Here is a 17,748-nt window from a genome sequence, read left to right as displayed (position 1 = left end):
TCACAAAATCCTAAAAGAGAACACACAAGGTGAGGCTGAAAATCTTCTTCTTCTTTACACAACACTCAACACACCATATACAAAGATAAGAGTACACACATATGAAAAGGTACTCAACCAAATACATACTAGGGTTCTCTATAGTGTGAACCCAACTAAATGAGCTGGTGCTATAACTATGCCAGTCTCTAGAATGGCTGTCACACAGCCTGTCATCCCATTGGCCGCATATCACCCATGATCTCACCAACCATGCTAGTGGTGTAAGTGTGGGGCCTATCTCCCAGGCGGGTCATCAGTGTCCACCACCTCACTAGATGAGCTCGATATCTCAACACTCCCCCTCGAGCTCAACTCCATCTCATGTACACCAAGCGAAGTCCTTAATCTGCGGTGCTTCTCTGTACCCAATGCTTTGGTGAAGATGTCAGCGACCTGATCTTGTGTGCTGACATAAACAAGGTTAACGTCTCCTGCCAAAACCTTCTCTCTGACAAAATGATAGTGGACCTCTATATGCTTCGTGCGAGCATGAAAAACTGGGTTCCTGGCCAATTGTATACTGCTAATGTTGTCACAGAAAATGACAACTTGTCTATTGACTGATAGACCCAAATCTGCAAGTAACTTTCTCAAACAAGCTACCTCACATGCTGCCATAGCAGCACCTCTGTACTGGAGAGAGCAACCGTAGGTTGCTTCTTGCTGCTCCAAGTTACAACAGCACTCCCCAAAGAAAACATGAAGCCACTAGTAGATCTTCTATCTGAGATACTACCAGCCCAATCAGCATCTGTGTACCCATGTACACATATCTCTGTCCGAGTTTCATAAAATAGTCCACAATGCAAAGTAGACCTCACTTACCTCAGTAAGCGTCTCAATGCATCCAAATGCAGCTTCCGAGGAACCCGCATAAACTGACTCACCAATCCAACAGCATAGCTCAAATCTTGCCTGGTGATAGTCATGTAGATCAAGCTTCCTACTATGCGCCTATACATAGTAGGATCCTCCAAAATCTCTCCTGAATCTGCACTCAACTTGCCATTTTGATCCAATGGCACTGAGATAGGCTTACAGTCTGTCATACCATACTTGGACAACATGTCCAAGCCATACTGTCTCTGCAGTAATCCAATACCATGTGGTGACCTAATCACCTCAATACCCAAGAAATATCCGAGCTCCCCCAGATCCTTCATCTCAAACTTCTGTCTAAGTAAGATCTTTACATCAAAGATCTCTGCATCATGGTCCCCCGTAATGATCAGGTCATCTACATAGATGACAACAAGCACAACCCCTCTATCATTGTGTCTCACATACAGCGAGAAATCTGCATTGGCTACATGAAAGCCAATAGTGACAAGATATTCAGAAATCTTGTCAGACCATGCTCTTGGTGCTTGTTTTAAGCCATACAAGGCTTTCTTCAACCTGCAAACATGCTCGGGGTGACTCACATCCTCATAACCAGGTGGCTGCAACATATACACCTCTTCCTGCAAATCCCCATGCAAGAATGCATTCTTTTCATCCATCTGATGTAAAGACCATTTCTTTGACGCAGCCACTGCTATCACAACTCTCATTGTTGCCATCTTGGCAACTGGGCTGAAAGTTTTCTCATAATCAATGCCGTATATCTGTGCATATCCTTTGGCTACCAATCTAGCCTTGTACCTGCTTATGCTTCCATCACTCTTATGTTTTACTTTTTATATCCACTTGCATCCAATGGCTTTCTTGCCTTCAGGCAATTGCACTAAATCCCAAGTCTCATTTTCATATAGTGCATCCATCTCCTCATCCATAGATTTCTCCTAACACACATTTCCAACAGCCTCATCAATGCATGTGGGCTCTACAACCTGTACAACTTTTGCCGTGTATGCGCAGTGATGTGCCACATAACCATCATAGGTAAACCTCTGCACAGGATTCTTCACTCTCCCAGATCTTCGCAGCTTTGCATTCATGGCTTCCATAGCCTTCTTTACACCAGGTGTTCTCATAGCTGGTATCCCAAGCTCCTCATCAAGGCTCATCTCTGAGCTACTAGACTCTCCATCAACATGAGAATGCCCTGCAGACCCATGGAGGAGATTGCTTTCTTCCTGCTTGGAAGGGATAGAGGGACTTGCAGTTTTGGGCATACCTATATAACATAGTTGTGGGGTAGAAATACAGCTAGACATATTCAGTCCTCAAAGGTGTTGAAGTGTTTTGTGTACAAGTTTGTTTTTGCACTGGCCTTTGGTTTTGTCTGAAGACCGAGGTCGGTTTACACTACAGCAGTAGAACCCTTTAGGATTTGATATTTGTTGTACGTCGTGACTCCATTGTAATCCTCAGTCCAGGATATGTGAGGCACGAGCTATGTAGGTCATTCCTCAGCCTTAGAGAGTCAGTCAGTCAGTCAGTCAAAGTCCCTTAACCCACTTGGAGAGAATCATTCATGCATATAGAAGTCATAGAAGCCTTAGGGTTTTCATCAGGACATGTTTGCATTTTGCATAGCAGGCTAGAAACAGTTCCAAAGCTGCCTATCTCTCAGTCTTAGATTTGTAGCCTTCCTACATTCCATTAGAAGAGTGCATAGGCTTGACATCGATCATCATTGGTGCTTCTACAGCCGTGTATAGTTCAGCCCAACTCTTGGTCTTTCAGAGATCTTGTGTTTGGCTTATCTACAGTCCAAAGTCAGTCCTCAGTCATTCTCTTCAAAGATAATAAAGCAAATACTCCTAGCAATAGGAGGGGGCCCTTCAGTGGGTAATTTGGGACCCAATACGGTGTAGAGTTCTATCTCTCTTCCTCTAATCTCTTAAAGTTTGAAGTGCTAAAAGTGGATTGCTAAAGACTCGCGAAGCTTAGGATAAAGAAGGCGGTGTGAGATTTGTGTGACAGGATTCTTCATTACGCATAATTCTTGGGACTGGAAGCATTATCTTCTTGGGGCACTAAGCTTGACTTCTCATCGGCCTATCACCCGCAAACGGATGGTCAGAGTGAGGCTGCAAATTCAGGTGTGTTGGATTTGTTAAAATGTTATGTGGCAGATCAAAAGAGTGCATGGGAGAAGTATCTTCCACTTGTAGAGTTTGCCTACAATAACACGGTGCATTCTTCCACGGGAAAGGTCCCGTTTGATATTATTTATGACAGAGTGATCTTGCCACCCATCCTTCGCACAAAGGATGAGATTTTTGCAGCTGATGAGTATGTACGTGATTTGGATGTAGCCTTTGCTCAGGTGCGGATAACCATTGGAAGGTTATTTTAATGTTTTTATTCTAACCTTTGAATTTATAAGGCTTAGAGGTTCACACATAATAATAAGTGAGTGGACAATATTTTAAAGTGAAGGCCCAACTTATTGGGGTGACCATGCTTGTGTCCTACTTACCCAATTACGAGCAAGGAAGAAAGAAAATGGGGAAACTTACGTGAAATGGCTACGTGGAGGAAGAAAAATTGATTAGCTGCCTTCTGCATTTTGGGGACAGCCGACGTGCTACGAGGAACCATCTGGGAGTCGATTTGCTACGAAGAGCTTGGTGGGACACCCGACTAGCTTCCTTGCGGTTTTTGAAGACTTGGACCAACCCACTTGCTCATAAGAGTCGACTGGTTCTTGGGAACCCTTTGGGACAGCCGACTAGCTTCCTTGCTGTTTTCGAAGACTTGGACCAACTCACTTACTCCTTAAGGAAGAGTCGACTGGTTATTGGGAAGCCTTTTGGACAGCCGACTAGCTTCCTTGCTGTTTTCGAAGATTTGGACCAGCCCATTTGCTCATACAAGAAGAGTCGACTGGTTTTTGGAAACCCTTTGGGACAGTTGACTTGCTTCCTTGCTGTTTTTGAAGGGTTGGACCAGCCTGTTGAGTGCTACAAGAGAGAGCATCCAGCCCTTGTGGTTATTCGGGAAGGGTGTAGGTGAGAGCTAGTACGAGAATGCCAGTTTGTGCATGGTCCCGGAACACTAGGTGACCACCTAGCTGTACCCAGGTAAGGTGATTTTTTTTTGGTGATCGGATTCTTCATCCACAGATTCTCTACTCGACAAGAACATTTGCTTGGTTTGTGATTTTTATTGTTCATGGATTTTGTCATGGCAAAATCTGCCTTGGTGTAAGCCCATGTACCTTGTACTTATAAATACTCCAAGAAATACAATAGTATTGAGGGGGGGGGGGGTGGTTTCTTTGCAAAATAATTCACACACACAGATTTTTGCATATAGTCGTTCATGCCTTGGAATCCCCAAGACATGCCTGAGGTGCTCTACATGCTCCTCCAAGGAACAGCTATATATCAAACTATCGTCTAAGAATACCACAACGAATTTTCCCAAACAATCCCGAAAGAGATTGTCTATCATCTGCTGAAAAGTAGGAGGAGCATTTGTGAGTCTAAAAGGTAATATGCGAAATTCGTAATGACCAGATCTGGTTTAGAAACCCATCTTAAAGACAATCTCCTTGGCTATCCGGATTTGATGATAACCTGTAAGAAGAGCAATGTTCGTAAAATACTTGGCTCCATGGAGCCTATCTATCAGATTGTCTGCTCCAGGAACTATGTATCTATTCTTGATGGTATAGCTTGTTCAACTTTTTATGGTTGACACACATCCTCTAAGTTCCATCTTTTTTATGCTTCAAAAGCATTGGAGCTCCCCAACGGGATTTACTCTGGCGAACTGTCCCATCCTAAGACAACTGTCGGGCAATCTCATCCTCTTTCAGCTGGCTCATCCTGTAAGGTGCAATACTCACAAGCTAAGACCCTGGAAGCAACACAATCCTATGGTCAACCGACTGATTGGGCGGTAAACCATGAGATAACTGAGCAGGAAAAACATCAGCGGACTCTGCTTTGAGGTTTTCTAACTCTCGTGTCTTCCAAATGTCTAACTTAGTATATTTAAAATCAAAAGTAACATCAGATGAAAGAGGATCAAGAACACATTGAAACACTTCACAATCAAGATACGAACTTTGTATAATATTATGAAGTTTTGGAGAGTTTACAAGAGTAGAGTGTGGGACTCAAAAATCACCCTTGAGACAAACTGAAGCATCTTCTAGCAAAAAAGACAATGTACAATCCTTCTTTGCATGGACATTGTGGTTATGAAACCATTCTTTACCTATAATAATGTCCACCCTATCCAGATTCATCACCAAAAAATCTTGTCTATCCGAATAATTGTGCATAGATAAAGATAGTTGGGTCACACATTTTTCCCAGATTTGTCCATGCCCCCCAAGGTTCACATGGTAGGCATGATCACTTGGTCGGGTCTCCACTCCCAATTTCTAAACCAATTTGCCATTAATAAAATGGTGAGTGCTTCCAGGATTAAAAAGGATGTGTACAGTTTTCCCGAACACTGATCCATACATACATTCGAGATCATTATTAGCCTTAGGGTTAGGGTTACAGGCCTAACCTACAAGCTATGGAGGATAGAACTCCATCATGTATGTGTTGCTGTAGAGTGAGAGAGAAGAGATAGAGAGCTAGAGAGAGAAACTCAATGTGCTTGAGAGAGATGATTGCATGACTCAATGTGGATTGATTAGAATGATTTTGAAGTACACCAAGTACATGCTTTTATAGGTTGCAAACCTTATCTTTCGACTCACACAAATCACACTAGATGGCATGGCCATTGACAGATATCATTGCTTACTACACACACATAATATCTTACCAACCTAAGGGTGGGTTCACACACACAAGCACACTTACACATAAGTGAGTGTTCACACTCCTTTAGGAGCTGTTCACACACACACACACACACACACACACACATACAGATACATAAACAGAGGTACATGCACATGTACACGAGACTCCAAAATACCCAACAAACCCTCCTTCAGAGTGAGGGTGGAGTTATGAGGAATAGCTTTCATACTTATGGTGATTTGGGCTTACTGGCACCACAAGATGCAAAAGATCACAATGGCCATACTTGGTGTGATACAATAGATCATAGCCAAGCATGCAAATGGAGCTTGATCACACATAAGATTCTTCAGCTTCCAAGACTACCCTCCTGACTCAAAACAGGGTTAAGGAGGAAATTATAGAGTCTTTTATAACACAAGGCGGTACAAGCATTTAGGCGGGGGAAGACACACAAGATGTTTTCAGATTTCGAGGGACATCTCGGGGAGAGAACCTTGACTCTTAACAAAAAAAGAAGAAGTGGGTTAAAAAGCCTAGTTGCTATTGGAGAGTTCAGCAAAAAAAGTTTGGTTCTTCCTCCCCTGAGTTTGCATCTTTTTCCACCAAGTTTGCATGGTTCTTTTCTTGTTCCTTGGCCATTTTCTTGAAGCACTTGTCTTCAGTATGGCCTAGCTTTCTGCAATAGGTGCACTTTACTGCCTTGCGTTTGAATTTTCTTCTTTGTTTTGAGAAGAAGCATTTCTTCATGTCAAGGACCACTGTGTTTTGGTCTTGTAACCTCTTGTCCTCCTCAAGGATGACTACTATGATGCTGTCATAAGTCATCTCTCTAGACACTCTTAAGTGTAGAGAGGACTTCCTTGAGCTTGTAAGGGCAAGGGAGCTTAGGGCAAGGTACATTCCATATCTAGAGAGGGTCGACCTCTTTTTGCTTCTCCTTTGCATCCTTGGTGATCTGGTCCATCTCCTCCATCAGGCGTGCATTCAATTTTGTTGTGACGTTGGCATGCTTCTTCAAGAGCCTATTTTTCGAGATCTGCATTTGGAAGTTGTGCTCCATCATTTGGTTGGAGAGGATATTGAGGTCCGAAACATAGGACTTCATTTCATAGTCCTCACATTCCCTTGCTTCATGTATTCTTCGACACTTGTATTCTTCGGCTTCAAGCAGTGCAACATTCCCTTTTCCAATTCATGCATAATGCCTTCACCTCTTCCACCATCTCCACCATAGCCATGGTGAGCTTGATCCATGAATGTTAACATGGTGGGTGTAGCCTAAGTGGAATCATCATGGTGATGGTATGTGTGTGATGCTAGTTAGATTAAGTGAACACAAAGGCAAAGTAGGCAAGAGATACACTTGCACAAAAGCTTGCGTTGATTGCATTACATTAGGGAATGCCTTTTTATACATAGCCATGCACCCATTTTCCATAACGTCACATATGGGATAAAATTTTCTCATCATCCACACACCCTAGGTTTCTCATCTACTCCACATGCCCATACATATATGTGCCTACACATAGATCTCACCATTATTTCAACATATACACATTCCCATGCTATCTCACAAATGACTTGCCTCAAGCTCTTTACTTCATTTTAGCCTTGATCCATTGATCCGCGTTTTAGATTGTAAACCTTATATTTTGACTCACACAAATCACACTAGGTGAGTGACACATGACATGGCCATTGACATCCTTGCGTACTACACATAATATCTTATCCACCTTAGGGTGGGTTCACACACATAAGCACACTTACCCATAAGTGAGTGTTCACACCCCTTTAGGGTTGTTCACGCACACACATACACATACGGGTACACACACACATACACGAGACTCTGAAATACCCAACAATCATTGGGCCCGAAAACTACCATACTACTTACAATCCATGCAAGAACTATGATCAAGAATTGTGGTATGAAAAGAGTATGAACTACCGCCATAAATAGCCGACCTGCTATAGATAGCCAGAAGCCTAGTTTATTAATTTTGAACCTTAGCCCTCTGTTTATGCTTGCTATCTCCTAGTCCCTGCGGCCCCTAACCCTATTGGATTAGGCGAGCTGATCCAAGGCTCTCAAGGTACATAACAAAGAGATAGCTGTATTTTCAGTATATTATATAGTACAAAAGAATGTACAAAACTTGTGGCCTTTGGCCTTCCAAAAGAGGTAAACTACTAAGACCATCTAAAGATTGACTCTTGACGTGCCCAAAAGGGTCAGATTAAAAGACTGAATGCTGGCCTAGCCTTGTATAGGCTCTTCACATGCCCCTAACCTGGCTGACCTGCTGTCGGCCAGCAGCGAACATCGAAATACACAATCCCGACTTCTTTTGTATGCCCTTGTCCACCCTACCAACTGGGTTTTGCATGCTCCCGAGCCTTGCTAGTGCCCTAACCAACTGGGTTTTGCATGCTCCCGAGCCTTGCTAGTGCCCTAAGCTTACTGTTTATCTGCTGCCCAAATCAAGGATTAGCTTGGAGATCAGCCAATGTCCATGTGTGCACATGACATCCCCTCCTGGTAAACTTGATGACGGGATTCCAACCGTTGACCTTGGATGACTCTCATCATCCCCTTGTCTCTTCATGGACTCCCAAACTTGTCATCCTTCCTTCCTGGCAACCTTTTCATTGAAAAGCTTGCCATGTCTTTGAATCCACTCCAAATCTGGTGGAGATCCGTGCATTTGTTCCACTTTGTCTCCTTGCCTTAATGCCTTGTCCTTGAACACTACAATGGTCTCCTTCCTGAAGTTGATCATGGTATCCTTGCTCCACCACGGTCCACCCTTGGAACATTTTCCCGAGAGCTTTCCTTGGTATGTCCCAAATGGCATCCGACTCTCAAGGCTGCCATTCCCTTGGGTTTTGCTGACACCGACTAGCCCCATGGGATTTCTACCTTGGTTATGTTACTCTCCTTGGACTTGTGCACCTTCTTGGGACCCTTCAGCACTTAGATTTGCTGAGCCTGATGCTCTGGTACCAATGTCACATGCACGGAAGCTCTGTGTGTCTTCTTCAGCCCTAAATAACTGAATAGGAACCTTGATGCAAATCACCAACGAAGATAGAGAGAGAAGAGAGACAGATAGCTGTATTTTCAGATTATTATATAGTACAAAAAACTGTACAAAACCTGCGGCCTTTGGCCTTCCAAAAGAGGTAATCTAAGACCATCTACTAAAGATTGACTCATATGAAAGGACTGAATGCTGGTGTAGCCTTATATAGGCTCTTTACATGCCCATAACCTGGTTGACTTGTTGTCTGCCAGCAGCAAGGACAACACCCATCGAAATATATAATCCCCACTTCTTTTGTATGCCCTTGTCCACCCTGCCAACTGCTGTACTGACCTTATAGGGATTCTTCTGCACGCTCCTGAACCTTGCTAGTGCCCTAAGCCTACTGTTTATCTGCTGCCCAAATCAGGGATTAGCTTGGAGATTAGTGATGTCCATGTGTGCACATGACACATTGGAGGAGGAGATCCGGGTATCTCTGGCCATCTTGCTCTGGGATTTTCAGTACATGTACATGTACATGGAGGCTTGCGTAGTACATGGGTTTTATTTTCGATACTTTTTGTTTCCATGTTCACAGCCTAAACATGGAACTTTTGTAACACATGTTGGTCTCATAGATTTATTAGGTCTTTTGTAGACATTAATAAGATCTCTCTCTCTCTCTCTCTCTCTCTCTCTCTTTATCTCTCTCGACTACACACCCCACTCACTCGCAGGATCCTTTGGCGCTACGCACCCGTGGCGTCACTAGTGAGAGAGCGCGATCCTCCTGAGAGCCAGAGGCCCTCGCATCTGGGGATTCAAGCCTATGGCATATCAGCTGCAGGTCTAGGACATACTCTGCCGGGAGGCCACTTCATGGACAGGGGACCCCATTGCAGCCCCTACGCTCGCTTATGGAGGGGGATGGTAGTATCATTAGATGAGAAGATCTGGGTATCTTTGGCCATCTCACTTCGGGATTTCAGTACAACATGGGAGACCTATGCAGTACGCGGGCCTTCCTTTCATTTCATTTTCAATACTTTTTGTTTCTATACACTTGGAACTTTTGTAACACATGTTGGTCTCATAGACCCAGTGAATCTTTTGTAGATGTTAATAAAATCTCCATGGATAGTTTTGTGTAACCCCAGTGAGATAGTTTTGATTTGTTTTATTTTATTTTCCGTTCCATGATGAGATATGCCATGGACATTTTTGTATCAATTTGGTCTCATAGGCTTAGTAGACGCTTAATCTCTCTCTCTCTCTCTCTCTCTCTCTCTCTCTCTCTCTCTCGTGGGAGTCTGTATACAGGGAGGATAATCAGCGGCTTGCAGTATTTCTTCAGGAACGGTTGGACAAACGGAAAGTGCTGGATCAGGCGAGAGCTGGTCATCCGCAGGTTTCTTTGCAGCACATGGCAAGGTCGCAAAGTGGTCTTGCATTGTTCCGGATCTTGGGCTACCTTGGATGAGCTTTGCTTGAATCTTTTCCTCTTATGAAAGGACACTTTATGTGGATATTGTGCAACTAAGGACAATTGCACAATATCCACATAAAAGGGCGCTTTATGTGGATATTGTGCAACTGAGGACAATTATTGCAATGCAAATTGGGGAGAATGTGGCAAACCTCATTTACAGTGGTCCATGTGGCAGTCACGTGGCAAGTGGGTAGCCAAGGTGGCATCGAGCAATGTGCGTAGCATGGACAGGAGTCGGACAAGTATGCACAGATTAGTGGGCTGCCTTGGGGGACAGGTGCTTGTGCCACATGGCACCACGTGGCAAACACCCATTGGGCAGCAAGTTTGCAGCCTTATGTGCTGGTCATGGGCAATACTAACAGGCCGACATCATTTTATGCTAGCCGACTAGCACTATTAGTGCATATACATATATAAGTGCAGAGCAAAATCGTCAAAAATATTTGCATTTTCTCAGTGCCAGCCTCTCTATAGTGTGTTTCTCTACTCAGCATGGACTGGTCAAGGAGATCTCAGCAATGTGGTCTGCAAGTTGACCTCTTCAATCTCAGCCATCTTGTCTGTGTCGTGTGTGTTTGATTCCGGTGGGATGGCCAAGGAGATCTTCAGCAATGTGGGCTGTGAGTTGACCTCTTCACTCTCAGCCATCGTTTGTGCTTGAATTTCAGTTGTATTTCTTCTTTCTTGTATAAAATACGGGACAATAGTTTTAGGACTCGTGTGTGCTATGTGTTTGATTCGGTTTCTCTCTTTTCTATCTCTTCTCTCAAACCCTAGCACATAGGCATGAGTGTTCTTCAGCAACGCTTGCATGTAGCGAGTGTGAAGGCCAGTCTGAGGCTAAGCATACACAAAGGTTTCTCTAAAAACACGAAATCTCATCAATGTGTGTGTGTGTGTGTGTGTGTGTGTGTGTGTGTGTGTGTGTATATATATATATATATATATAGAGAGAGAGAGAGAGAGAGAGAGAGAGAGAGAGAGAGCTGACTTCTCCTCCATTGGTGTTGTAGGTTTCATTTGGTCCAATATCATGGTTGATGGTTTCAGAAATTTTTCCCTTGCGTACCAGAGGTCGTGCGTTGAGCATTGCAGTTCTTGTTAATTTTGCGTCAAATGCTCTTGTTACTTTTGCGTTTGCTCCCATTCAAGTAAGGTCTTCCAAGCTCTTCCATGTTTGCATCAAAATTATTCTGTATAACTTGTGGGATCAATGCTTTGGAATGGGTGCTACCATAGAAGAAAGATAATTTGAATTTCACCACTTCCTCAAGGCAATGTTCAAATATATCTTTGACCGGTGCCAAACTTTTGAATGGCAGGATATACTGGGTGCCGCATGGACATTTTTTGGCTTCGGCATCATTGGAGTAATCTCACTACTTTTCATCATATCTTCAGTACCAGAAACCAAGGGACTAAGCTTGGAGGAGATTGAAGCCAAGCTTTCAAAAAGTTGATGTAATCTTCCGTGTTACCAGCCTCTTGTCAGGGGCATTGGATTGCAGACAGCAATAATATCTACTCATTTTAGATTGGAGAGTCAGAAGGAAAGGGTTGAGAAATGTACACGCATGCCTTCACACTTGTGTTTTTAGCCAATTTCTTCATGGGGATATATAGCACTCATGCACAACAAAAAGTAGAGCAACAGAGAAAGATGGTCAGCCTTGGTTATAGATGTGGTGTTTTTATGGATGAGTATAAAGGCTTCTTTGCATTTTCTGCTTATGTCTATCTTCTTTAGACAAGTCTGCTTATCTACGACAATGTTTGCAAACTTTGGTCTAAGTGGGGCTATGTTGATCGTTGGTTGCTTAGGCTGAAAGAACTCTCTTTGGACACTTAACCTAGTAGGTATCTTCCCACATCATCACAGTATAAAAAGATCTTTATTGCTATGTCTTACTGTAATGTTAGAAAAGAGGAGCTAGGATTTGCACATAAAGTTTTTTTTTTTTTTTTTTTTTTTTTTTTTTTTTTTTGGGGGGGGGGGGTGGGGGGGGAGGGATTAGATTAGCACTGGTTGCAAATTTGTTTCAACAGTTGGGAAGGTTAGAGAAGGCTGGTTGCAAATTTGTTCCCGAAGGAGGTATAGAGCTTGCGAAGAGAAGCCTTGTGAAGAAGTGATGGATGCCATGGGACTAAGGGTCACCATGGATGGGGTGTGATCAATGATGCAAGAAAGTTCCTCCATGGTTCACCCCGGGTTGGAGGCAACAGATAGTAGTTTGCCAAGACGTGCCCTGTTATAAATAACCTCGCCAATGATGCCTAGCTTGCCCTTGTGTGCGTGTGCGCTTCGCGGAGGGGGGGCGTGTTTGAATTACTCTGCTCAAGGCCACCTTGCAAGAGGCTATGTGGTCATCGCTTCTTGTTCATAGGAGTTGTGGATAAGTCCAAGGAAGACCAACAAAAAGTAGAGGGAGGCTATTTGCTGAACTTTGGTGATGTTGTGCCCACTTAGCACCCTGTGTAGTACATTGAGGTGATGTCCCTAAAGAAGCCGACACTTGTCACCAAGTCAAGGAATTGGAAGACTTCAATTGGTATCTTGTACTTCTTGGGAATCAAGTGGGTGAGGTTCTCTAAGAGGCGCTATGGCAGGCTACCCTTTGCCATGATTTCATTAAGGCTGTTGTGAGGTTGCCCTTCAGAATGTGAAAAAAGGGACTAGTCCCTTTTTTCACATTCTGAAGAGCTTTAGTAGCTTGTCTTCTATGAATGAGGACTAGAGTGTAAGGATGATGTGAGACTCATAGGTGAGCCATGTCCATTGGGGGATATCTCGTTTGGATATAAGGAGCAGGAGCAATTGATAGAAATTTGAACCAATGGCTCAAATGTAACCCGTATCCAATTCCACTCCATCTAGGCTGTGGAAGTGGGTACACCATCAGGTGGGTGGAAAGGATTGGTGAAGTCTTCGAATGGATTGCTCCAAAAAGATACTTTTCTGTGGTAGTGGTACTCCATTGGTTGGGACTATAGGGTCTCTAGGGAAGTACAATCTATGCAGCCTCCATTTGGGCCACAATCTATGGGCTATTCCAGGTCTGCTCATATAGGTGCTCAAGCAAAGGAGAAAAGACAGGAAGCTGTCTCCCTAGCAGCGGCTCTAAAGATGGTACTACTCACTAGCCTAGGCAAGCAATGAGTATGTGTAATTGGGAACGAACTTGATATCAAAGCTTGGATCGAGGCATGACTTTCGTTTGGTCATCCCTCCTCTGCTTTGCTCTTCGATGTGTCATTCAGTGAGGTGCTTCATTCCATCGATGGGTCCTCTTTCTCCCTCTCACACACATGGAAGTAAAAGTATAGATGGTCACTTGTTTACACTTTGGCCATTCAAGACATAAAAAAGGAGACTTTCTACATAGACTCATGCTCTTATAGATGTCTTGCCTTATAACTCATGGATTTTAAAAGATAACAAGAAAGGTTGTGTGAACCAAAATTTGGTTACACTGGCTTGGCATTGCTAGAAAAACTTTTTCGATGAGATATAATTCGCCTATGACCCTTGTGAGCATGGTGGTGGAATGTGAGAAGAGAAGGTTTGATTTTTACATTTACAGAAGGAAGAATGTTGATTTTTTACTCCGTGTAGGGTAGGAAAATTGGATTTTTGTTGCATTTAGCTTGAGAGAAATCATAGGAAAACGTTATCATTGGGTTGCATTTAGTGATTTCTTTCATTCGCTCCCATCCAATTAATCCACTTGCGATTCTGTCAAACTTTAGAAAACGTCCATCCGGATGACTGCGTTCGAGGATTTGTTTGGGATGAACCCTAATAGAGAACCTACATCCAAGGAGGATAAACAAGAGAGACTATGGAATAGTTGTAGATGCTACCTTGAGGAACTCAGAGATTGGTGAAGCGAGCTCTTACCTTTGCTCTTGGGCTAGTGCTTATGAACAATGCCGTAACAAAATGCGATAGCCATCTTGATAATCCCAGAAGGATATACAAATTATGAGCTTTAGAACATCATTAATTGATGATGTACATACTTGAGGAGAAGGGGTGATGTCTCTACAACCTGACCAAACCTCAAATACAAGAAGTGACCTGTTGAGTTCAACCACCACTTGTTTTGGATAATGTCTAGTTGATAATCATTCTTTTGCAATCCCACAATGGGATATTGCAATCTAGATAGGGAAGGAGGAGCCTGATATCATGAGGAAGAGTGCTTTACCACTGACTCACAAATGCTATAGTTGGGTCAGGCATGGGCTCTGTTAACCATTTAGAAAACTATCTTGCCTTGCACGAGGGGAAGAGATGAGAATGCAAGAGTCAATACACGCTTAGCCATCCTGAGAGAAAACCCCCCCTTGTGGAGAAACTAGGGTGCTCAATCTTGCCTCCATTGGCATCACTTAAAAGAAGTCTTTGCAAATGGGTAATGAACAAAGAAGAGAGCTATAAAAAAGATCTATTTCTACTCGATGGCTATGGTGCTTGCAAGAGGGTGACAGAAACAAAGGAAGAAAGTAATATTAGCATCTACAAAAGACCCCAAGAGTCTCATGAGATATAGTAACACTAGTGTATGATATCAGCATGTGACCCTGTACGATGCCCTCCTTAGCCAGATACAGATCTGATGGCCAAGAGAATGACTGGCGTTTGTAATGGAAGCATGTCATGGCGTTGAAGAACCTCTTGGATCCGCATTTGTTCGATGGAGGTTCGTGATACTCTTGGTCAAGGACGTCTGGCCTGCAAAATAGATTTAGTGCTAACATTGAGAAACCCTTCTAAGGTCAAGGACCGGACCGCTAGTGTTGAAGGTGGGCTTTGATGTGGATGCATGAGGACAGAAGATATCTATTATGACCCTCTAGGAAGTATCATTTCGGGTCGATATGCTGTCTCTCAATAATGCATCCCTATGACATCTAAGCTTAAGTAAGTACATGCCTATGAATCTCTAATCATCATCAAACTGCATTAGTAGTGCGAGTGGACGAAATCCCTTATGGAAGAGGTAGTGGAATCTCCCCGTATCTCATAGTAGGCTGGGCAACTAAGTAGGTAGTGCACCTCATCTTCCACTTGTCTTGTTGAGCTTACTCTGCATATCCCATCTCTGTTTGGGGTATCATTAGCTTTGCTAATCTTGACTCTAAGAGAGGCAGTGAGAAGACAACCTGAGCCGACCAATCACGATAAGCATGGCATGTGACATGGATTTGTATGTATCTCGAGATCATACTGAAACCACCTAGGAGACTCTCAATAAGTGGTCCTTGTAAAACTAGGTTTTTGTGCCAAGCTCAGAGGAGGGAGACACCCATGTTTGATGTATATAGATCTACACTAGATCCAACCGGATGATTTGGTTGATATCATGCTGTCTTGTGTGAGAGGTCCAAGAATGGAGAGTCTAGACTAAATTGAAAAGTGGAGAAACGGCCATGTGCATCAAACCAATTGACTACCTTTGAGTGCCATGTTGACGAGGATAATGATGGTAATGGTGTTGATGACATGGAGGGTAGTCTAGCCAACCTAAGTCTCTCCTAATGTAATTGCATAGAGGACTCTAGTGCTAGCATCTAAAGGTGATCCCTTTCAAGAGTGTATATTGGATGTAGGTGACGGTTTAAAAGAAGGCATCCATGGAGAGTGGGGCCACCCCAAACTATGCTAGGACAATCTAATGTTATTGGACAAATTGATGTACTTGGGATTTAGGGATGTAGAACATAAGCCTTAGGTCATTTTTCAAAGGTTAAAATCTTGCAGTAGTCGTAAAATGTGCCAATAAAGGTGAAAGAATACGTGAGGTTTGTGATGAGTCATGCATCCCCTTTTGTTGACTTTTGGTAGCTATATTCACGGGCTACATTTGGGGAAGAATATGTGGAGGCTAGAATCATGGAATCATTGACTTTGATTATCTATAAGCACTCAACCTATTTAAGAGACACATATCTAATGGAAATTATAATGCTATTCTCTCATTTATGGTGTCATTAACTTTAATTAAGCTTTTTAGTGATTAATCCCATTATTAAAGCATGTCACTGGTACTTAATCATTTTTTTTCTTGATCATTATGAGTCACTTTAATTCCAACAATTGATATCAGAGCCAAGTTCCATTTTTTAATAACCTCAGTAGTGTCCTTAATCTCAATTAGTAACCTTAAAATTTTTTTTTTCCATCTCCCTATTCTTGCCCACCCACGTCCAATGGAGGGCTTATTTCTTAATCATAGAGTGTCCATGAGGAGAAGCTGCCATTGAGGATGGGGAGATTAGGCGCCCATAATCGAAGATTGGGCTCTCTGGAATGCTTTGGTGTCTTCCTTCATTGACAGTGCTCCTGTCACTTCTTCTCTATCCTTTCCAGCATCCTTGCCTGAGCCTTGGGGGCCTAGTCTTCAAGACGTATGGTACTTATCAAAATAATCTTATGGTACTTATGAGCCTAGTCCTCGCGACTTATGGTACTTATGGATATTGCTTGGAGGGTCAGATGAAGGTCCTGGGCGAAAGGCATATGTTTTGACTCAATTGGCCTTACCACTGTGCCCCCTGGCAGTTCTTGTCTTGTGGTAGTGGCCTCTTTAGTGTGTTGGATGTTGCTACCAGGTCCAACTGTTTGGCCCTCTAGCTCCTTGCCCTCGCTTCCCTTGTGGTTATGGTTGTGGAGAGGGTGTTCTCTTTGTGTGATTCATGAACAAGTCAATGCCTTATAGTTTTAACTCTTTGCTATGGCCTTTGGCTTCAGAAAACTTCTTAGTAGTTCTCTACAGCACGGTCTCTTCCACTATTGGCTTCTTTACAGGTTAGGGAGTCATCTTTTCTGTTTCTTTCTTGTTATGCTTTTGAGTGGAGGGGTTGCTTTATGGGTTTGTTCTTTATCCATTTCATTGGCTGTTTGAACCAGCTTTCTTTCAGCGTTAGAGTTGTGGGTTTGGAGCTGTGGCTGTGTGAGAGCTGCTGATCTGGTTGAGCTTGTTTATGCTATGTAAGTTGATCCCTTCCGTAGGGAGGGGTCTTCATCCAGCGCTCGTTTGCTATGGTGCCTTGCCCTCCCCGAGAGGGGGCGAAAGGTTTATGAAGCGGAACGGCATGGATGGGGGACGAGGGAGGCGTTCCTCTTACCACACCCCATCGTGCAGTCGATGGGCAACCGTGTCCTGACACCTCGCCCACTATCTCCCAGCTCCGGCACAGGGGTGAGGCGCGGGCGACCGCGCCTCCGGGCACGGCCCCTCTACTGTATGTCCACGGTTCATGGTGTTCCCTCGTTGGCATGGGCGGGGGACGAGGGAGGCGTTCCTCTTACCGCACCCCATCATGCAGTCGATGGGCAGCCGTGTCCCGACACCTCGCCCATCTCCTGGCTCCCTCACAGGGGTGAGGCGCGGGCGACTGCGCCTCCGGGCACGGCCCCTCTATGGTACGTCCACGGTTCATGGTGTTACCACGGATGTGTGTCAATGATCCTTCCATAGGTTCACCTACAGAAACCTTGTTACGA

At 43.7% G+C, this 17,748-nt stretch overlaps 1 protein-coding gene across 1 annotated transcript in view; it reads left to right on the top strand.

The window, feature by feature from the left end:
- LOC147619645 (D-xylose-proton symporter-like 2) overlaps positions 1 to 11,966 on the top strand; it is a 39,386-nt gene extending 27,420 nt beyond the window's left edge. The window contains exons 13-14 of the mRNA XM_086773327.1: positions 11,252 to 11,389; positions 11,561 to 11,966. Of these exons, the coding sequence (XP_086629453.1) occupies positions 11,252 to 11,389; positions 11,561 to 11,698 (276 nt within the window). The 3' untranslated portion in view covers positions 11,699 to 11,966. The remainder of the gene's footprint in view (positions 1 to 11,251; positions 11,390 to 11,560) is intronic.
- The last annotated feature ends 5,782 nt before the right edge of the window (positions 11,967 to 17,748 follow it).

Source organism: Cibotium barometz, chromosome 33, assembly GCF_041138505.1.
Source record: "Cibotium barometz isolate CiBa-2024 chromosome 33, ASM4113850v1, whole genome shotgun sequence".
Lineage (NCBI taxonomy): Eukaryota > Viridiplantae > Streptophyta > Polypodiopsida > Cyatheales > Cibotiaceae > Cibotium > Cibotium barometz.
Note: the sequence above shows the minus strand (reverse complement) of the source record. Positions and strands in the feature narration are given on the sequence as shown.